At 40.5% G+C, this 22,069-nt stretch overlaps 2 protein-coding genes across 3 annotated transcripts in view; both read right to left on the bottom strand.

Annotated features, from left to right (window-relative positions):
* tiam2a (TIAM Rac1 associated GEF 2a) overlaps nucleotides 1-8,359 on the bottom strand; it is a 28,162-nt gene extending 19,803 nt beyond the window's left edge. Inside the window, exons 1-2 of one of the 2 annotated variants that reach the window (XM_068339355.1) lie at nucleotides 8,231-8,359; nucleotides 7,315-7,398 (exon numbers count right to left, since the gene is read on the bottom strand). In XM_068339355.1, the coding sequence (XP_068195456.1) occupies nucleotides 7,315-7,398; nucleotides 8,231-8,260 (114 nt within the window). In that variant the 5' untranslated portion in view covers nucleotides 8,261-8,359. Of the gene's footprint in view, nucleotides 1-4,738; nucleotides 4,831-7,314; nucleotides 7,399-8,230 lie in introns of those variants that run through there. The other variant, XM_068339356.1, reaches the window with a different exon arrangement.
* Nucleotides 8,360-8,493: 134 nt separating this feature from the next.
* Nucleotides 8,494-22,069, bottom strand: part of LOC137610654 (connector enhancer of kinase suppressor of ras 3-like) — a 47,583-nt gene continuing 34,007 nt past the window's right edge. The window contains exons 14-25 of the mRNA XM_068338376.1: nucleotides 20,294-20,331; nucleotides 18,576-18,618; nucleotides 13,774-13,827; nucleotides 13,381-13,420; nucleotides 12,709-12,878; nucleotides 11,448-11,521; nucleotides 11,165-11,236; nucleotides 11,023-11,087; nucleotides 10,764-10,888; nucleotides 10,321-10,678; nucleotides 9,870-10,060; nucleotides 8,494-9,727 (exon numbers count right to left, since the gene is read on the bottom strand). Of these exons, the coding sequence (XP_068194477.1) occupies nucleotides 9,527-9,727; nucleotides 9,870-10,060; nucleotides 10,321-10,678; nucleotides 10,764-10,888; nucleotides 11,023-11,087; nucleotides 11,165-11,236; nucleotides 11,448-11,521; nucleotides 12,709-12,878; nucleotides 13,381-13,420; nucleotides 13,774-13,827; nucleotides 18,576-18,618; nucleotides 20,294-20,331 (1,431 nt within the window). The 3' untranslated portion in view covers nucleotides 8,494-9,526. The remainder of the gene's footprint in view (nucleotides 9,728-9,869; nucleotides 10,061-10,320; nucleotides 10,679-10,763; nucleotides 10,889-11,022; nucleotides 11,088-11,164; nucleotides 11,237-11,447; nucleotides 11,522-12,708; nucleotides 12,879-13,380; nucleotides 13,421-13,773; nucleotides 13,828-18,575; nucleotides 18,619-20,293; nucleotides 20,332-22,069) is intronic.

Here is a 22,069-nt window from a genome sequence, read left to right as displayed (position 1 = left end):
ATAAATGTAACTAAATTCAATGTAAAATAAAACTACTCCTTATGTTAATTAACTCTGAATTTATTACTTATTCAAGCTACAAACATTACAGTTGCACAGAAAAAAATGTTTGTTTATTGCTCTGTTATAACATAAATCTTTATAATTTATCAGTTTATGAAACCCACATAATTCTATCAATCAAGAATCAATCTATCCAAGTGAATAAACAAAAACAACATCAAACACAAGTTAGGACATTAACTTTGTTCGAAACATTTTTGTCAATGTTAAAATGGGTTTAATTACTGCATTGTGGGAAATGTAGTTTTGGTCAAATCCCACGTTTGACCTTTTTACCTTTAGACACTGACCTTTTATGCTCCGCAAGCCACATTTGGCCCCCGGGCCTTAAATTTGACACATGCCATCTGGAGCATTACGTTCTCAACATACAGGTCTACTGGTGGTTCCTAGAATCTACAAAAGTAGGAGAGGGGCTAGAGCCTTTAGCTATCAAGCCCCCCTGTTGTGGAACCACTTCCCTACCTCGGTTCCAGAAACAGACACCCTGTCATTATTTAAGGCTAGACTTAAAACGTTTCTTTTTTCAAAAATTTTACAATTAAGGCGGCTTAGGCTTCCAAGTTCTTTTTCTTATAGACCTACGCTGCTGGAGACTCAACATCAAGACTCACTGAACTCCTCTCTCCTACTTCTTCTCTCTGACCTTCTGTTACTTCTCCTCCTCTCCAACCTCTCTCCCTCCAAGTCTCCATTCACATCTCTACTAACACGACTTCTTCCTTGCAGTTTCTGTGCTCCATGTCCTCACAAGTTGTTCTCAGGTTCACACCTCATCCGTCCACCTGCTGTGGACCTGCTCCTCCCATCCCACCAGTATCACCCCTCATCTATCCATCGGCTGAGGTCCTGCTTCTTTCCTTCATCCGTGCCACCATACAGTCATCTATGGAGCTGTACTTGTGCTCTGAATTAACCAACTACATGATGGGAACATGTATTGAAGTCGGTGAACGCAGCCTGACTTTCCCATTTCCACTTCAGCGCCTACAACAAATCATCTAACTATAACCATAAAGACACTGACTCTATCTGGTCAATCTGCCATTCTCTCTCCCTGTCTCTCTCTTTCTCTTACCCTGTCCTTATCTTCATTGTATTTCTTTTCCACCAAACCGGTCAAGGCGAAGGGCCTGAAAGAGTCTGGGTACTGCTAGGAGTTTCTTCCTCAATGAGGGAGTTTTTCCCCGCCACTGTCCTTTATGCTTGCTCTGGAGGGTTCTGTTGGTTTTTTCCTTCTGTTAAAGTGCTTTGAAATGTCTGTTGCCATGATTAAGCGCTATAAATAAACCTTTATTGATTGATTGATTTAGACAACAAAAACGGCATACAGACCAAAACAGGTGCTGATCATGAAGAGCCGCTAATAGGAACTACACTTCTGGTGACACATTATCAGATATGAGAGCTGAACCCGACACTTCTCACTACCTCTATTACATGATTTCGAAGTTGAAAAGAGACTACAACCAAAAAAATACTGAGCATTCAGTGTTTCTGGAACTTGACATTATCGTCCACATTTGTCCACAACCATTACGTTTTAGTGTTTCAAAGAATGGGAAACGTGCTACGTTCATGTATCTCTCCATAGACCTCACTTTACGTAATGGCTGTTGGAGTGTGTTTGGTCTTTTTTAAATTAAAATCATTTATCAGTGGGAGAAAGACAGGAACGGACTATCTCTCTCACAGTCACATCCTGTTCGGACAGCGTTTTCATCCCAGGCCCGCTGTCCTTAATTTTCCCTGACTTCTTTTTAATCACAATGAAGACATACTGGAAAGTCAGTATGTTCCACCTGTGGAGCCTCAGGGGGCAGCAACAACACCCAAGCAGGTGTCTGCATGAATGGAGTGTGTCAGCAGTAATATGACAATGTGGGTCCGACCACACAGATTTAATCATGTACTAACAGGAAGTTCATTGTTTGAAGAACAAGCAAAGAAGGTGACCCCTAAACTGCGGAGATTAGGAAATATATCATCTTTTACGTTTGCTGTCGTAACATGTGTCTCACCTCATAACATTACCTAACACACACTGAGATGTGGTTGTGACATTTTGACAGATTCCGTTTGAACACAAGAGTTCATAGAGAGGGGAATTTGTGGTGCTGTTTTGCACAGCGTCTGTCACAAAGGGACCACACATTTATAAAGAAGAAGCTTTGAACATCTCGATACCCTTCAACATTAACAAGTATCCTCCCTGTTCTGTAAGCACAACTGTTGATGTGTTTGAGATGCTATTGAACCTACACCTGGTGCTGTCGCAAGATGCTGGGCTTGCGCTAGCCATTCGCCACTTTGCCATAGGCGAAGTAAATTCCAGATTTGCTACAAGGTTTTTAGACTGTGTAGCCACAGTGCCGTTCTTATTTCTACGGAAAAAGGCTAAAACTTACAACTTTTTCGCTCGCTAGCTGCACTCGCTATTTCCGTTAGCGAACGGTGCTAGCGCTGCTATTTCTGCTAGTGAGCGGCGCTAGTGCCGCTATTTCCGCATGCCGACGGAATTTAGCTGAAGCATGCCGACGGAAATAGCCGAGTGACCCGAACGCTCCCGATCATTAAATATGCACTCAGGTCATGACCTCCTCTCATCCAATGAAAAACAAAAATATTGTTTTTTTACAAGCTGAACCAGCGTATTGGTGTAAGACAAGGTGAGGACGATCGATCAAAAGAATCCAGTGTTTTATAGTAGAGTTTGTGTTAAAGTCCTCATTAATAAACAAATGGTGAATGCTGAGAGGGGGTGGGGGTGGTGACAGACCGATCAGAAGGTAAAAGAAAGATATTATCAATACTTGTTTGTAGTCTTAGACTTTTGTTCCCTATGACCGGCAGAAATAACCAGCGATACATGTAAATGTGTATTCACCTCGCTTGCTGTTTTTTATACCTTTTTAAATTGAAATGAAAATCATGTTATTGAATTTTAAAAAAATAAAATAAACTATGGCATACCAATGGTGTTGGTGGTGGTCAAAGTTAAAATATCTTCTGGTCTAAGTAAAACTTATAAGTAAACATTGAGTAAAATTTTGTATGACTGTATCTTCACATAGTGAATGGAAGTTTTCAATGGTTGAATCTCACATTTATACCTGCATAAAGTAGGACAGAAATAAAGATAGTTCAGCTTGAACTGTTGACTTTAGTGTATTTTTGTAGGTAAACTGAACAGAAGATTTTGCCCTCAGAATGCAGGACAACAACCCCATTTTCTCATAAATTTCCCCCGGACCCCCCCCCCCCCGCAATGACCGTTGGTCATCCGCGCGCTGCGCCACTGTCTTGGACACAGAGTGTGGCTTTTTGTGGCTTTCTCAATTCTTTTACACTGAGCCACAGTGGCTTAGTCATACTAGCTCCTAGTGCAAGCCCAGAGACATCACATTTAAATACTAAAATATAACAGATAATTATGTAGAATTTAAGTGAAATAAGAACTAACGTTCCTTTAAATTAATCTATAAATGTAAGTATTACTGGAAGGGAACTGGACTTGAGGAAAACCCTGCACCCAATAAGACATCTCACACAACAGGCGAGGACATTTGTAACTACGTTCACTCTGAAACCTCATCAGTCACTCTGAATATACTCGAGTTTGTCAGCTACGGGTGGCGATCACGCATCAAATGAAGTCATCACAATTATGTCAAACGTTATTCCGTGTTATCTTTATGTAGGTCTGACATGTTTGTTGGCCTGTAGTTGGTGCAGCTCTGTATTGTTATGTATTATTATCGTTACAGAAGACGGCTAATGCTAGCCAGGCAAGTGAGCGAATATGATGTATTTTTTAGGTGTTTGTCAGCACTAATGTGTGCAGTCGACATGAGACTGATCACGGCCATGAGAGGCCCCAAATGATGGTTCTCATACGTTCTCTCTAAAACATCCCTCTCTAATTATATGCTAAAAGGAGCTTTTGTATTGATTCTACAACACCAACACTGGGTCAGCTGCTAAAACATCTTCAACTGCATTTATCCATGCTAACAATATAATGCAGCCACACTGTCTCTGCAGAGGACAATCAACATTGCGCTGTCAACACAAACAATGTATGTGCCACCAAAGAGACACTTCAAGAATTAATCAACTTACAGTACAACGTTTGGAAGGATTGTTTGTCTGTTAAAGTAGTGCTTACAGCATTTCACACTAGGAGAACATCCCTAAATAATGTCAATCTGTACCCTCTCCAGCATGTGTCATGTAAGACCAGCCATATATGTGATGTCTTTTGTGTTTGATGTTAAAGAAGCATTTACAAAAATGCAGATCCCACTCACAGGTCCACAATGGCTACTGTACTTGAAAATCTGCAATTTTGCAGGACCAGAGTGGAAACCTCTTCACCAGCTTATGATTGATCAAACTACATTAAACGTTCTGACTCCACTACCAGGAAAGGTGCACCAAGACTACCACAGCACAGATACTGTCATCAGACAGCTTAAAGAGAAAATCAAATAGATTGCACCACAACTTCCAAAACAACCAAGAGCTGAGAGCCATCACCAACCAGCTGAAAACCAGAGGGTGGGGGGCCTGAGCCACAACAGTGGCAACAGTAACTTCCCAGCTCCTCTGGGTGTGTGACAGCAATGCTTTAAGTCTTCTTCCATCTATCTGGTGAAACAACCCATACTCCTACCTAAGCTGGTTAGGGATTCTCTTATCTCTGTAACTCTCTCCACCCCATCCTCCTGCTTCACTTTCAGTGCTTTGGGGGAGCTGGGAGAGCTGCTGAGGGAAGGGGAAACGGGTGTTATTCACAAAAAACACAAGGCACAGCAACCCACAACAATAACAGTTTTGTTTGAAACAGGATGAGAAAAAATATCAGGGCTGGCGTCCTGCATACGTGCAGGTTGATTCTTCAAATACATGTTTTATTGATGATAAACTGCCTATATTCCTGGAGCATCTCAGAGAAAATGCTGAGCAGTTTTGTGTTTCAGATGAAACATTACCAGACTTTAAGGACTTATTTGAAGCCAGTCTTTAGTGCCACCTAGTGTAGCATTACACAATCTAGACAAAGTCTGTTTCTGGCTGAGCAGAGACATCATGATTTAAAGTTAATCATAATCTTTTACCATCCTTTTATCTATAGGTCACTGCTTATAACAGGCAACAGTTTAAATACTGTATCGGTATATAAACTGTGTGTATGTGTCGGGCTATGGAAAACTGTGTCGACCATTCTTGTCCTCTTATGTGTGGGTTTTGAGATGACTATTAAAAGGTTAAGTAAATAAATGATCACAATCTGGACTGCCATTTTTAATAACACAAAGAAATATATTTTTTCTTTCATCTAATGCTGTGTCCATTTCAAGAGGATCATTCAAACACCCCATTACTGGTTGTAGAGATCCTTGACGGGCTTAAAGGAATCCCCAGCAAACAGATTTTCTGATCTTCCTTCCAAAAGTAAATACTCTTGAGTCATATTTATTTTAGTTAGATTGCATCATTTCATAATCTCAATCATGAAAACCCCCAACTACTTGGTGACCCTTAATTAACGATAATTGATATTGATAGTTAGGCCAATTCTGGTTTGCAGTATAAACTTTCAGAAAGTAAACAAAAACCCCTCTCAAAAATTCATAATGACTTCAGTTTGTTTTAACTTAAGGTACAGCCAGTGAAGGATGCTGTTCGCTAGAAATATTTTTCAAAAAATGCCTTCCAAAAGCGTGCTTATGAAAATGTTCTGCCTTTGATATTTAAGATAATGTTTTAAAAGAAAGCAGTTCTGATACTGCTGCCTCGAATAGAGGCATGGTCTGCATATCTCTCTCAGACATAGAGACTGCAGACCTCCATGCTGTGTCACATCTTCACAAACATCCCTGGTATCAAGGTGAATCATATTTTTCTTTCACACTTCTGGCCTGATGTCACCCAACTCCCTGACTTTGTCATTTTTGTCTTCACTGTCACAACTGTCTGGTGTAAACCAATGGCTCGCAACCAATACCACAAGTGCTTTTTGGACCTCGAGTACTTAATTGAGCATTCATCTAAATTGGGAAAGGATGAAATGCTGTGGCGACACCTAACAGGACCAGCCGAAAGGAAGTTTTGAAAAATTCAAGGAGACAATGAAGGTATGCATTGTGCACTTGAAAACGTAGATGAGAAGTGTTTTTGTGTTTTTTATTGAAACGATACATTATTAGCTATGTTATGCTGCTGCTAACATAGCTAATTTACTTTACTTGGAACACAGGACAAGCCATCATAGCAGTAGTTACTGTTGAGAGTTAGTGATTGACGGAGACATATCACTATGTTAGCTCTATAAATTACTTTAGTGAAGGTTACTTCTACAAATGATGAGATTTGATTTGGTTTATTGCCACCTGGGACAAACTAGGGAAGGACACTGTAAAAACTTAACCTTCTCTTCGTCTTCGTCATCATCCTTTATGAAGGAAGGGCGTAATGGTGTTGACATTTATGCATTAAAGCTGGTGCTGGATGAGTTTCGGACTCAAAGTTTTACAGAAAATGCTCTGTGGTGTTTTAAGACAAAGAGACCTCTACACTATTTTAAGATGGAAAAATGTTTGTCTGGCTTATTGGGATCAATCGTAGCACAACAACCCAACAAAAGTCGGGATGCTGTGCTTAATGTGAACAAAAACAGAACGCCATCACAGAGAAACTATGATGCCTCGGGAGAGATAAGCTTAATTAAGCTGGCACTACATTGTTGACTATATGCCAAAGAGGATGCAAAGGTATCATACTATTTTATTATTATTGTATATTTACACAGCATCCTAGTATTTTTTTTTTTCTGTTTACTACGGAGGTCCAGTAGCTACCCACCTCATACCGTATTGTTGTATGAATCTGACATCACTCAGGTTCAACATGAACTTTCTCAGTGTTTTGTGAATGCCTGAATGTTTATGGGTTTCATAAACTACACACTTACTATTTGATAAATGGGTATATAGATTTTCAGACATGCATGTTTTAGATGAAGCACGTTTATGGCTGAAAGAGTCATTGTTTGGTGTTGACACAACATGCAACTCAATTCCATCGTTAAAAGGACCTTGACTTTCTCAAGTGTAGATTTACCGCTGTTGATTCAAAAGACTTGATATGTCATGCTAATAACTGGTTTTCCTAACATAATAGCGGTGGATAATTTCCTTTTCACTTTATTCCCCTTTGCCTGCCTCATCCTTTACACTACATACTTACTTTTATAGCCTTGATTCCAGATTTGGTGATCTGGGTCATCTTGGCCTTGGAAATGGGCGGCTTGTACTCTTTCAATGAGTCCAACTGAGAAATGAAATCAGACAACAGAAAAATGTTTGTCACAGGATGGGACACATAAAAAACCTTATGTAATCACAGTCCTACAACAACAATAAGAACAAGCAGTCGTCCAAAGCATCCCGTTGGTAAAGCTTAGTTCACGATTTAAAAATAACATTTTAGCCATAACAGTGGTCCAGAGAGCCACCATCTTTTGATTATATTTTAATAGTGGGTAAAATCCAACTGATATCATCTGGGGATTATGAGAGGATAATTAGGATGAGACTGATACTGGAGGACATAAATAACTACCAGGGCAGACAAATGGATACTGATGCGCTGCTAGCTATGAGCCCTCCGAAGGCTAATGGTGAAACTGGAGCCCTTTTATCTGAAGCAGCTCATATTTTACACAATTACGGACCAGGAACCTAACAGTTATTTATTCAGGATTTGGTGAATTTCTATTTGGCAACACGGCAGCGAGAACCAATTGTTTTCATTAATTAGATAACGCTAACAAACCAAGTTGTAACGCAAATATGGAGGTTCTGCTAACTTGTAACCAGCTAACGCTAGCGACAGCCTGTAGAACAATATGTTCACAAACCAGCAACCTAACAGGGTTTGTTGTGAAACAGATAATTCTGCACCTATGGTCTGCTCGGCCAACCTTTCTTATACAGTATACCAAATAACTTCTATCTGTTTTGTTGTGCACACACAGCGGCCTTGTTTGGAGTAGCGTTATCCCCAGCCTCTCCTTTTCTGCTAGCGTTAGCCACAGAGGCACCGCAATTGTGAATTACACAACAATTTACACTCTGAATGCGTTAAAAGGAGTCAAACGAACCTCATTGTTAAAGGCTTTGACGGCCTCCATTGTGTTGTATTCGGCTCGCAGGTGGGTTGGAATATTTACAGAGATCTCCTCAATAACGGGGTAGAGACACACATGCTCGACGGTTGGTGAGATGGAGGAGACTGCCAATATGGCGCATACCCTCAGTGGTGAAGCTGCAGCCTGACCAGCGACCCCTAGCGGTGACTACCCCGCAACGCACATCCCCGCCACACAGTAACGCTGGAATCAAGACACTCGAGCCGCAGTTGAACGTGTTCACTCCTGTGATAATCCTTTATTTCTCTGTTCACAAACAAACACACTGAATCCAAATAAAACGGAATCACAGTAAGAAATCTATTTAAACTAACAAAATATACACAAAAATATTTAACATGCACACCAGCTGAAACATAAATTATGAATAGCTCAAGCGAGGGAGTCTGCAGTGAAATGCATTTATCCATATTATCCAGTGTGATATGAATGTAAATGGTTTCTGTAACATCCTGCCTTAAATCCAATAAACAAAGATGTTGATTAGTAATCAAATCATTACACTGATGTGGAGAAGTGGTTTGATTTGGTTAGGTATACAGAGTTACACTATATGTGACCTTCCTGATTATGTCAGATCTTGATGTTTAATACAGGTGTATCAATGATTTGCAACACTTACGGAATCTAAATCTGACATTTTCAAGATTTGTGACCAACATTTATTCTGTTAGTGCAGACTCTGGCGTTCAGTCTAGAAACTCTTCAGGATATAATGTTATATCCTTTTACTAGCAAGAGAAATACACACCAACAATTCAAAAAGTAAAAATAAACAATTAAAAACAACGCAAATACAAAGTATTAAAAGGCAGTGATAGTGCATGGCACCAGTAATTAACAGTTAAAACCAAAGTAGATAAAACACACTGTAAAAACAAGTGTGTTTTAATGAATCCATTGTTCTCACACAGATAACAATGGATTAATTATTTCAATGCATTCCATTACTCCAAATATTACAAAGAACATAAAACATTGAGAAAACATTTAAAAACATGTAAATTTGCAAATTGTACAAATTAAATAGTGAAAATAATACTAAAACACACTTCACATTTTAATGTGGCCTGCTGATCATATCCATGTCAAATAGGGAACTAAAACACTCTTCTTCATAGATCCCGTTATATGAAGTTGACTAGTGTGAAAAGTGTGCTGATGTGGAACAGTAGTCTCAACGGAATACAGCTGTGTGTACGTGTATCCATGTAAGTGAGCATGAAGTCCAGACAGTTAGGTCAGTCTTTACAAACTGGTCTCCACCAGGGGGGCAGCAGTGGCTGGTGCTGCAACTTTCACGGCCTCTGCCTCCACCTGCTGGTCCTGTTTATCACAGATCTCCTGCACCAAGGGGGCATTGGCATCCTTCCATTCTCTGAACCTGTTTGAGTTGAGACCTGGGTCCGACAACACCTGATCTATGGCCTGCAGGTCTGCTTGTTTTGACTGTGCCAAAAAAATGAAAGCAGAAAAGGGTAAAAAATAAATTAAAAGGTACAAGCTTCCCCACAATTAAAACATTCCTGATGGAAAGTTACATAAGTGGAGATTAATAAAAGGTAGAGAATCAGAAAATCGTTAATTGTACCTTTAATGTGCTGTTTAGGGTCCTGATAAGGTGCAGTCTATCATTGACACTCTGATTTTTACAGCGTTTAATAAAGGAGGCCCTGAATTCCCTTTTTGTGGATGGTTTGCGATCTCCTATTGGTGACAGGCTGGCTTCTTTCAGATGGATGTACAACTTCTCCATCTCATCCGAGCTATTCCCATCAGTCTCTGGAAGATAAAGTTTTATTGTAACCACACACTCTGCCTGGATCAAGGTTTCATGTGTCTAAATATGTCTGAACAGCCGATCAAAACTTAGGCAGGCCACAGACAAATGAGAAAGGATATAACATTTATTACAAAGTCTGAAACAGAATGAATTCTATGAGCAGAGTAGACTGGATGTCTCCTAATGATTGGAAATCATCATTATTGTTTCAAAATGTATTTACATTTAATGATGAGTCGGGTCAGCTTTAAAGTCTCACCTATTTCTTGAGCACTGGACACCATCGCATGCACCACCTCCTCTTCCGCCGTAGAGCTCTCCTCATTGGACTCGGTTTCCTGAGACTCCTGCTGGGACGAACACTCCAATACCTGTGTGCCATCCTCTTCTTCCTTCTCCTCCTCTGGGGGGTGTTGATGTGAGTGTACCTGAACTGAGTACACCACAGCCGTTTCCCCAGCGGGTGGAGATACCTGCGAGACCAGGTCCAACCAGGATTGCCTTTGTTTGGCGAGTGAGGAGGAGGAACTCTGTGATGTCATCGTACTGACGGGTGACGAACGTGAACCGTTGGCTTCGCTGGGAACTGCGGAGGAGTATGGGGGAGGAAGGGTTCCCTAAAAGACAAACATATCAAGTGAATTGAAACAAAAAAGATTTTGATTCATTTAAATTTTTAAGAAATACCTCATTTAAACTGACCTGATGTGTGCTCCCAGGTGGACCAGATGCCTCTATGGAGTCCCGCAGGGTTTGTTCAGAGTACGGTGGAGGGGGAATATCTGTGCTTTCAGCTTCCTCATGGTCACTGGCCTCGCTGTAGCACTCTACATGAGACAGGAGGTCAAAAGGTGACACATTCAACATCTAAAGAAAATTATTTAAATGTTAAGTTTAGCCCCAAAATGACTGGAAATGATCCAGAGCTTCATTCAGGAACATTAAGAGGAAATACTCTTACCGGCTGCAGGGGTTCGTTCCGTCGGCTCATATTGAATGGAAGCTAACCCGAGTTTATTCAACCATCTGGAAACCAAAAAGTGAAAACATGTCACGTAACATTTTCAGAAGAAGCTTCCAGACAAATACTTCATGTGACTTACAAGTTCATCTCCTCGTGGCTGTCAGCAGCAAAATAAAACATCATGACTTGAGGGTGGCAAGCTTTGAAAGCGCTGCATGAGGAGAAAAGTTAGGATAAGATCAGCGTGACAAGAGAGTGAAACCACTTTATGCTGGTATTGACAGCATAAAGTGGTTTTCTATTAGATCTACTGGAAAAATCTTTGTCATTCAGGCCCCAGTATAGACACAAACATATCTCCCTTTACATGCAAACCACTGGTGGTGGGCAGTTATTAAATGTCATCTCCGCTGTGAGCTTACTGTTTCTTCTTGCACTCGATGGCTCTGTCGATCATGAAGTTTGTGAGGTTAATATAGCCTTCAGCCTTTTCTGCCTGCAACACACCAGATCCAACAACAGGGGGCGTTAAAAACATTTAACTTCAAGCCCCTCCCTCATGGTGACTCTGATGTGGAGTTGCATCAGCTACTGCTCCTCTCTCCTGCAATGGTGACACACGGCCAATGGAATAACCACAGCGCTAAATCTACAATGTTTAGATGCATGACCTTCAGTGACAGACCTGAAAGGAGGCAGCTGTAGTGAGCATGACTCGTCGCCAGCTGCCAGTTACCCCATAATGCATCTGCATTCATGTGTGAACAAATACAGTATATCCACTGTAGTGAGACCTCTTAATGAACATTAATTTGTTTGAAAAAGAGCTGAATGAATGAACTGTTAATTAAAACCACTCAGTTGAATTAAACTGAAACTGCACTGGCCTTCACCGCAAAACACAGAATTGATTCCTTCTAAATAAACCAATTTGCACCAATTTTAAAGACAAGCAAATAAAAAAACAACAAGACATTCATGAAAAACATTATGCATATCGAGCACTGCATGCAAAATAAAGGTCCTCTCCAGCAACATACAGCAGAAAAAATACATTTCCTGAGAAATGCATCACTCCTGTTTAAGCAACATTTCAAAATTACAAGAAAAGAAGGTGCAGTTTTTGCATTGGTTTTTAAATGTCAGCATCTTTGATAAGAATTAATTGGAGTCTGAGACACAGATGACCCGGAGAATATTCTTAGAGACAAATAACACCATTTTTGGTTTTAGTCTTCTGATGCAGACGTTAACAAATGAAGAACATCTCCTGATTTATTTGTTAAATCACCTTTTGCTCCCTATACATTTTCTCAGTTGTATTTCATTATTATTACGCTTAAATTTTATTTTGACAAGTTGTTTGATAAAAAAGTTACCCTACTTCAATTATATTACACCATCCGATGTTTTGCCTCTGAAACTTCTGTCTAAAATGCCCTCACACAAGGTATCCACTTTTAATCGTACCAATATGAGAACGATAAAGAGCCTGAGAGCATAAACATTTGAGGAAAAAAACAGAAACCTAGTATTGGTTGCTATTAATTTGGAGCAAATCTGTGATGCTTGTGGATTGTGGTGCGACTACTGGAGTCTACAGAGCAGCACTGAGCTGTGTCAACCTCATAGGAACAGCTCAGACACTAGTGAACATCTTCACGAAAAGACTGTTTTACTCACCAGCTGGTTGGTGTACCAGTAGAGAGACGTCTTCTTCAGCACAAACCAATACTTCTTCCACTTGATTCCTAAGAAGCCTTTGCTCTCTTTCTTCCTGTAGAGCCAGCCCTGGTGGTCCGGCTGACCCAGCTCTTTGACCGAGATGCGTCTTCTGCTCATTGTTCCATTGCCTGAGATCAAACCACAAATTATTACACTTAATCCCTCTCCCTTCTCCTTTGTAAACACAGAAAAAAATGGAAGCATTAAGTGGCATCAGGGGAAACAAGAAGTTGCAGAATTTTAAAATCCTAACTGCTCCAGTGTAGGCTAGTCTTTATTTTTAGTCGATCAATATTTAAATGTATTCTAAATATTACGGAACAAACCCACACAGGATCAAGAAGTCAGTTCAAAAGCGTCCCATTTGACTCATATGTTCCAGTAAAGAAACAGTCAGCAATAACAACGCAGTCAAAATACCCAGAATTCAGGTTCCTTCCTGTGAGCCTGAGACACTGATGGAGGGGAGCTATTACGGATGAGCACCGAAGCAAAAGGGGCTCAGCGTTGCCTGTAAACCCTCTGAACACACTAATTGTCCTGCCACTTCACACACCCACAGAGGGTGCAAATTACAGTGGAGGGCACACATGGAGGCACAATGATGTGAGCTGAAGACTGATATCTTACCTCCTCTGGTCTTCCTCTTGGATTTGTGTCTGAGGGAGACCTTTGGGAGGAGAGAGCTCAGGTCAGAATGGAGCACAGTCAGACGGAGGAGAAGAGGTCGTCTGAAACATCCTGTTTCTCACTGCTGTTCTCTATCTCAGCACACAAAGAACACCCCCCTCTCCAACATCTTCATTTGTAACTTGACTTTGTCTCGTTCCTTTGTCTCACGTAAGCTCAGAGCTATTTTCAAAACCCTACGAAACAATGATTTAGTATTTCAAAAATAACACTACTTCACTATCAAAAAGTAGTACGCAATTAAGTTGTACCATTGAAAGGAAAGCTAAATGTTAGAATGAAAAACCTCTGCATACATGTTCTCTGTGAAGACAAAAAAAAAAAAACACTTACAGGGTTGTAGTCATCAGCAGCCATAGAGGGAGGAACAGATATGGGGAAGGCAGCCTGGTGAAATACACCAAAAGACTCAAGTTACAGACAGAGTCTTTCATTTATGGTGAACAGGTAAATGGGTAGAAAGTTGGCAGGAAGGAAGTGATGTCATAGGCAGACAGCGAAAAATAATGTCGCCGAACGTCTTTCTTTCCCCCCCCCGGAGTTAAATATATAAAAGTGAACTGAAAGTGAGCATGCACACACACACACGCACACACACACACATACAAAAGAACAAACAAGACTGAGAACTTGATCACTGTTCAGGAACAGCTCTAATTCACAGTCAGCAGTTTATCTGCCTGATGCCTACGTCGTCTGAAATATCAGATTAATTCCTGATGTTTCATACCAAAAACAAATCACTTTTTAACCTATATCACTGACAGAAAAAAATACATTGTAACATGATCATCTTAGAAAAACAACGACATAGAAGAAATTGAGAAACCTCAGTTGCCACTATTGACTAACTTCCTCTGAAAACTGAAGTTCCTTATTTGTAGAAGTGCTGTAAAGTCAGAGAATATCAAACACAACCTTTAACAACCCCCCTCTGTTTTACAGCCTTCAAAATAGCAAAACAGCAAAAATTTGACAGTAAGAGGAATTCTTTTTCTGAGCGCAATTTAGGGGTTAAATCTTGTTCACTCGTTTTGGGGAAAAGTACAAGAATACATACGGAAACGGGTCGTTTCGACATATCACCAAGAATCAGCCTAATGGGGACAAAACAGAATTACCCAATAAAATCAGTGTAAAAAATAGTGATCTGTAGTTGATTATCTCCAGAGCTTAAAAATGGATGGAATTTATGTTGTGATATCGCTGTTTATGCTGCAATGACAGAATGTTCATTTGAGATGTTCTACAAATACGCTACCTTAAGCCTCAGGTTGTCTAGTAACCAGAAGGAATAGTTCTGTCTGTTTCTATATAGATAAATAAATCTTACAAGACAAAGTAAGAATCTCAGTATGATTTTATCTCACCCATCTATTAATCACTTTAGACCTGAACTTGTCTTTTAATCATAACTTTGATGTTACACCTTCTCAAATGAACGTGTAAAACTGGTATCAGGATCATTGTGGTTCAAATTCAATTTATAATAACAACCTAAAACACAATGTCCGTGTAGGTTCTCATTTATCCAGGTCATGATTATCCAAAGCTATTTAAGTCAATCCACTGGACTGACAGTGGATCCACAGTTCTGGAACTGAAGAACTGAAGAAGTCTCTTGGATGAGAGACGAAACATCTACAAGAACTTTGTTAAAGTCCAGTGGAATGACTTAAACAGCTTTGGATAACCTAAAACACCCAGAAAAGAAAACCAACACTCCTACCTGGTTCTCTAAACACCTTAAATATCAGCAGCACCTGTTAATCCAAAAGCAACGACAGCACTCATCTGAACAATACATCTGTGAATCTATCTATGTGTGTGTGTGTGTGTGTGTGTGTGTGTGTGTGTGTGTGTGTGTGTGTGTGTGTGTGTGTGTGTGTGTCTTGCACAATATCAATGGTTCATAGGCCGAGTCAACTGACATGATCCACCACAGAAGCCACAGCATTAACGTGACTTCATGGAACAGTGGAGAGTTCGCGTTTGTGAAACGTCACGTGTTGTGACTTCAAATGTTTATAAAAATGTAGGTTCATTCATATATTCAGAAAAGCTGACACACGTGTTGATATTCAATCAGGAAATATGTAAATGATTTATAATTCAAGGCTTCAAACTACATTTTAATGACGTCTATGAACAATTACCCCAGTTTACCCCAGAGAGCCTGCAGCTTGGCGTCTCGTACAGGGAGCCAAACAGGTTTCCAGGTGTGGGAAACAATTCCACGATCTTCACACAATGTTAAATACTTGATTTTTTATTTTTATTTTTTTTACTGCACCTGTCACGGATACCTCACCGATGGTAACTTGTGCCGAACGCTGTGCTCATATCCTGATCAAACCTTCGCGAACATGACGGAAAGAGACAAAGGACAAACTGAACGACGGGTCGACTGGCTTCACCTGAGCGCAGGTGGTTTGGGTGCTGGAGCCTTTCTTCGTACCAAAGAGGTAACAGCCCGCCTGAAGGGGCGACAGCTGCGCGGGGAATTTTTCACTTGGTGTAGAAACGACTTTCGAGGTATTGTTCCATTGTCGCTCAAAATCTGAGGTGTAATTTAGTCGAGAAATATTTGCAATTCTCAATTGTGGCCACCAGGTGTCGCCAGGTACCGCTTTGTTACCTTCACCGGAGCCACCGAACAATATTATCTCTCCCCGGTCAGGTTCTAATGCATATTTTTAATGAGACACAGGTAACGGGTAACGCTAGATAAAAATTGAAACGAATTAAATCATTAAAAATTTTAAGCAAACATAATGTTAGTGTGGCATCAAGCAATCAATAAGCAATTTCCCCCTTGAGGATTAATAAAGGAATCTGATTCTAAACATAAAACCTGTATTTGTATTGTATAATGTAAATATTCATATTTTAACATATTAATATTTAATATTACTAATGTTTACTTGTGTTCTGGAATAGTATAATGTCAATCCAAAAGTTTTATGAAATCAGACACCGTAACTCCAGTCACAGAACTTGATTTATTGCAGTAAAGCTTTCCACTAAATTCATTTGTTTTTATTGATTTTTGTTAAAACTTGTTTAATTTGAAATGTGATACAGAGGATGTGAGGATGTGTCAGAGGATATAACTCAAGGAACACTTCCAAGGGGCTGATTCTGTTTGTTTACACTTGACTGATCTTTTTCTAAAGAATCTTATGTGTAACTCTAAAATATCATCACCTTGACATAAATATTAACACTTCAATTACCTGGATTTGGATTTATTGAATAACTGTGAGTTTACCAGTTGACTCTACTCAACACATAGATCCACCTACATCACAAGTTACTCCAAAGTCGTAGTTTACCAGTGTGAAGAGAGTGTGAGGTCTGAACCCAACAGGAGGAGTGCGACAAAACAGTTAATACTAGAATAATAAATTAATAAGACAGAAGAAGTGTTTCAGACAGGAGTGTTTTCATGCTGCGGTCCACCTCTAGCTCTGGGAGTCAGAACACTTCACTGTCTTCGTGGGTTTGTAGACACAACATTACTGCTTGAGCAATTTCTCTGCAGAATTTTGGACTTTCGTGGTGATAAAGGAAACTGCCCATTGTAAGTCTGCTTGAATAGACAGAGGTCTTCTCTCCCTTTCCACTTATCATTGTAGTGCAGTCAGTGGAAAGAAGTGAGTATGAAGAGATCCCCTCCCTTCTGTATCTCAGACATTCTCAAACAGTAGCTTCCCCTCCCATTTGTCACCCTATCTTTCTCACTTTCCCATCCATATCAAGTAACTTCCTCATCCCACCTTTGACATTTCAATTAAATGTGTTGAATTAAAGAAAAGATTTCCACACAATTTACACTCCTCTCATTTCTGTGATGGGGAATACGTCTCAGCATGCCACTTTAGGGTGATTTAAAGGGGAATTTCACTGAAGTTGTGTTTGGGTGGAAGTGAGGTAATCTGGCCCTCGACTAATGTCAAAGGCCTGAAGGATTCTCAGGAATGAGGATTGGTCACACCATTGTGGCACTCAATCTCCCATCACGATCCATGCTGAGCATTGTCACGGCATTTAGCAAAGGCACCCCCTCCTCCAGCCCAGAAACGCTGTGTGTGTGTGTGTGTGTGTGTGTGTGTGTGTGTGTGTGTGTGTGTCAGGGGGGAGAAATGAGGGAGGGACAAAGTGGCTATTATTTAGCAAGAGAATCTCACACAGAGCAAAGGCGAAGGGACCAGGCCTGGAAATGATATCAATCCCAGCTTGCTCAGTTGCTCTGCATGCCCACGCTTACTGCTGGGTGCCACTCACCAGTTGTCTTGGCACTGCTCACGCCTCAATTTAGATTTTGCTGCATGTGCTCGCTGAGTCATTTTAGCTGAAGAAATTATATTGATATAAATTTCAATGAAATCCAAAGGAATAAAATACACTAATTCTTCCATGGTCGTCCTCTATCAAATAGAGATTAACTGTAGAGTAAAAGTTATTTCAAGCAAATCAGAAGTGCATCGGCAGCTTGATGTACGCAGCCTGTGTGTGTGTGCGTTTGTGTGTGTGTCTATGTGTGTGCGAAAACAAAGTAAAAACTCTGAGTTCACCCTTCTTCACTATATCCTTGCGTACGGAATTCTTTCCATTTGAAAAGAGATCTTAGCCACGCTAGCAGCTGTGCAGCTGTGTTTGAACTAAATGTCACGTGCTCACGTTTAGGTATAATGCATAGCATTTAATCTATTTGCAGGACAGAATGCTGATTTTTGCTGTATTGTACAAAGCCCAAAGCAAAGTCAGATGACTTCTGAAAGCATTTGTTGGAGTAGTTAAAACAAGAAAATAATGTCGGAGGCCAGGTCCTCAAGGAACACGTCTCACATGATTGGCATCACTGCGTCATTGTCAAGTGGTTTATATTTGATAGCGAACAAAGGGGAAAGTGTCTTATCTGTATTTGAAATGTTTAGGGCCTGTAATTGAGGCGTTCAGCTTCATATCCTCTGACCGAGAATGAGGCCAGTGGCATTCCTCACATTGTTGAGTGAGTCAGTCATTCCCGTGCATAAAAAAATGCACATACATATAGCTCAAATGACCACAAATAGATCAGCGGGACTGACACACTTACATTTAGACAGACTGACCCACAATAATATACTTACTGCTTGAGAGAAGGACCAGGATCGCATTTGTGGTTGATTATACCTGCGAGAGACAATAAAAGTCAGCAACAGACCACTAAAGCTGACGTTCACTTTACAGCAGTCCTGAACTCCAAGAAGCTTCACATAAAGGTGGCTCCTTCAAAATCTTCAACATGTATTTGCTTCAAAGCTGATTTTTTTTTAACACTCATTAGCTTTATCTGCGTCCTAATGGCTCCCTTTGATATGGCCTGAACAAAACATATCCCAAGGAGACTGCTTAAGAGTTAGCATTAACTTGTTGTACTAGCGGCTGCGATAAGACAGTTGGCCAACAGCCACGGCAGCATGAGGAGACAGAAAACCTGTTCTCAATGCTCAAAATGCCTGCTGTAACTCAAATGGGCCCCACCCTGCAATTTGATGGCACGAAATTGTCTCTGGCTCATTTTTCCTGCCTTTTGAATGCGAACATTTTCTGCACTCTCCTCCTGTCATCCCTAAATTTTCACATCTTTGTCTCCTCTGTAAATTGCTAGTTTGCAAAAGGGCATGTTGATGATTGTGCAACTTCAAGTACTACATGCTCTGCTCTCCCACCGACACAGAATGGGCCCCATTGGAGTCCAAGTTGATGATTTGACAGATGACACAAGAATAAAATTAATCCACCATCATGGTTTGTACTTTGTCAGATGGAAAATCTGGTTTGTTTTAAGAATTAACAATACCAAATTATTATGGCACTTGATTAAATCCAATGGCAGCCATCCCATTGCTGCATCTGAGTTACACGTATGACTCTCACCGATGATGAGTCAGCTGCTTATCTGCATGACTTATTACGGCATCTATTTCTATCTATTTTAAATGTGAGTAATGTGTTTTGATCGAGCGTGTGGGGCAACGTCAGCGATGCGTAGGCCTACAGGTCTTAGAATAGCACTAGCGTGGAAGATGGGGGAGTGGCGCAAGGTGATTAGTCATCAATCACAGCGTTAATATGGGAAGTCACACCTCCTCAGGCCTTACGTCAAGACCAGAGGAAGTACGTAAAGGGGCCACATCAGCGGAGGAAGACGAGCAGCAACCCTCAGATGCTGCTATATTTTGCAGTGGGATGGATTTAGTCATAGCTGCAAGCATGATTTGTCATAACAGTGACATTTCTAGACATATGACGAACGACGGACGAGTGTGTGTGTGTGTGTGTGTGTGTGTGTGTGTGTGTGTGTGTGTGTGTGTGTGTGTGTGTGTGTGTGTGTGTGTGTAAGACATGCAGGAGAGTGTTTGAATTCTCAGCGATCATAATTTCTTAGAAAACACTAATATTCTTACTTTTGTGTTGCTGAACATAAGCACAGCAGTGATATTTTGTCCAAATCTGTGTAGGAGGGAGAATTTCCACGCAAAACGTTGCAGCTCCCAATAAACACAATTCGATTATGACAACTAACCACCCAACAATCAGACTAACACCAGAACCTTCATCGCTCTTACCCTCCAGGTCTCTCCATTTGTCTCCCTACATCACCTCAGCCCGACCATCCAGAGTATATTTTCCCAGTAATAAAAGCAGCCCACCCACTGTCCCACTGTTTTAAAAAAATTCCACAGCATTAACGACCATCGCTCCCTCTTTAAAACACAGACCCACCATGCCCTTATGTTTCTTATTGGGCCTATGGATCATGTTTGTGTGTGTGTGTGTGTTTTGGAGAGAGTGAGGAACTCACCGGTTCAGGAAGTCACTGCTAGAGTGCCAGTCAGGTCCCTGTGATGCATAAAGATTCTCGTGTTAACGCAAGTTGGAGATGAGAAAGCTGCTGTGATAGAGGTGCTCTGAAAGTCTGGCTCCATTTGTCAATCACTCATTTTAAGGTCTGGTTGTTGTTTCTGCTTACAGTAAGCATCCAACATAGAGCAGTGTTTGGTCATATTTAATGCAATAACTTCTATCCCACAGAACTACATTAAATCAACTGGATGTGTCCTTCTGTCTAGATTCCAAGTTTGTTTGGTTTTTTTTTGCTAATTGTAGGAATATAATTCATCTCCAGACCAAAAATGAATCGTACAACGACAATTGTTACGTTCATACGTGCCTGTCTGTGTGATTTGAGAACAGTTAATATTAGGCACTCAAAACGTAAGACTAATGAATTCCCCACGTCACTATCGGGATGTGCAGGCGTAACATGTTAGTGCAAACTTAGCAGCAGGTTAAACAGACAGAAGGTAACACTGGGGCAGACCGCAGGATTTCAGAAAGTGCAAATTAGTGAGGGCCACAGGCAACTCTAGATTGGCAAGCTTGGGCAGAGCAAAACACAGGGAAGAAAAAGTGAGGAGATAAAAGGACCACCTTGATCAGTTAAGTCATGCAAAGAGAAAGACAGGCAGGCAATTAGCAAAAGAGTGGAAGGCTGTCGTCTCAATCGGAACTTGGGTCGCTTTATGAAAAATGCAGATCTTTCCCGAAAAAGAAAAAAAAAACCTTCTTCAGATCAATGAAAAGGGCAAAAATCTGTCAGGCAAGGTAACCCCAATAGGGGTTTTAAATGTTTAAAAGGCAACATATGTGCAGGAATAAGATCCCCTGATGGAAAACTTGCTTTGACCATATGGTGTCCCAGCTGGAATTTTAAGTTCATCATAGAGGGAAACGGTTACAAAAGCATCGTCAGATGCAAGGAAAAGGTGACTTGACATAAGGCATCTCATTTCACAGCATGCTTAAAAACAGAGACGGGGTCCACTTTGAAGGTCAAAGCAGCTTAGAAAGCCGGTCGACAAGCACGTGGAGGTTAATCATGACAAAAGCCGCCCTTCCCTGACACTGTTATGATAAATGTTGGAATTTTTCTAATTGTAAACTGAAACTAAAGCAACAGTCTGGAAAGAAACGGCATCCCATGTCTTAAATTATACTGCGGTTTCACATTAAGTAATAATTCCACAACCAATGGTAAAATAAAGACAATACAAAAGATCACTGACATGAACTGCATTTTTAATAAAATGCTATTCAAAATTTACAAAAGGCAGATAAAAACAACAACAGACATGTCTTCCCTGTATTTTCTCTGTTAATACTGTCCTAAAAGATTGTTTCAAAACACTGTTTCAGAAAGACCATCTATTATAGTCAACCAGCTGTGTGCATAGGCCCTTTAGGTGGGTAACTGCAGAGTAAACTGAAGCAGAGGATATACAAATTAGCTGAGTAGAGTGCATAGCTTAACAACCAGCACAAACATTTGCTAGTGACAAGATATAGACATCCTTTTGCTAACATTGCAGCATTCGTCAGCTTAAGCGACGATAAAAATCTCTCTGAAATATATGCATAGCTTACAAGAGGCAACTTTGGTAGACGGTAAAGTAACTATCACAGAAGTGAATTTTGAAAAACAAAAGAGTAACATGTAGAGTAAAGCCAAAAGTTTCACTAACAAGATATGCTGCTTGATTCACTTGGTTATATTTCTTATAACTTACTTTTTCCAATA

This window comes from Antennarius striatus, chromosome 17 (genome assembly GCF_040054535.1).
Source record: "Antennarius striatus isolate MH-2024 chromosome 17, ASM4005453v1, whole genome shotgun sequence".
Classification (NCBI taxonomy): domain Eukaryota; kingdom Metazoa; phylum Chordata; class Actinopteri; order Lophiiformes; family Antennariidae; genus Antennarius; species Antennarius striatus.
The sequence above is the reverse complement of the archived record's forward strand: the minus strand, read 5'-3'. Positions and strand labels throughout refer to the sequence as shown.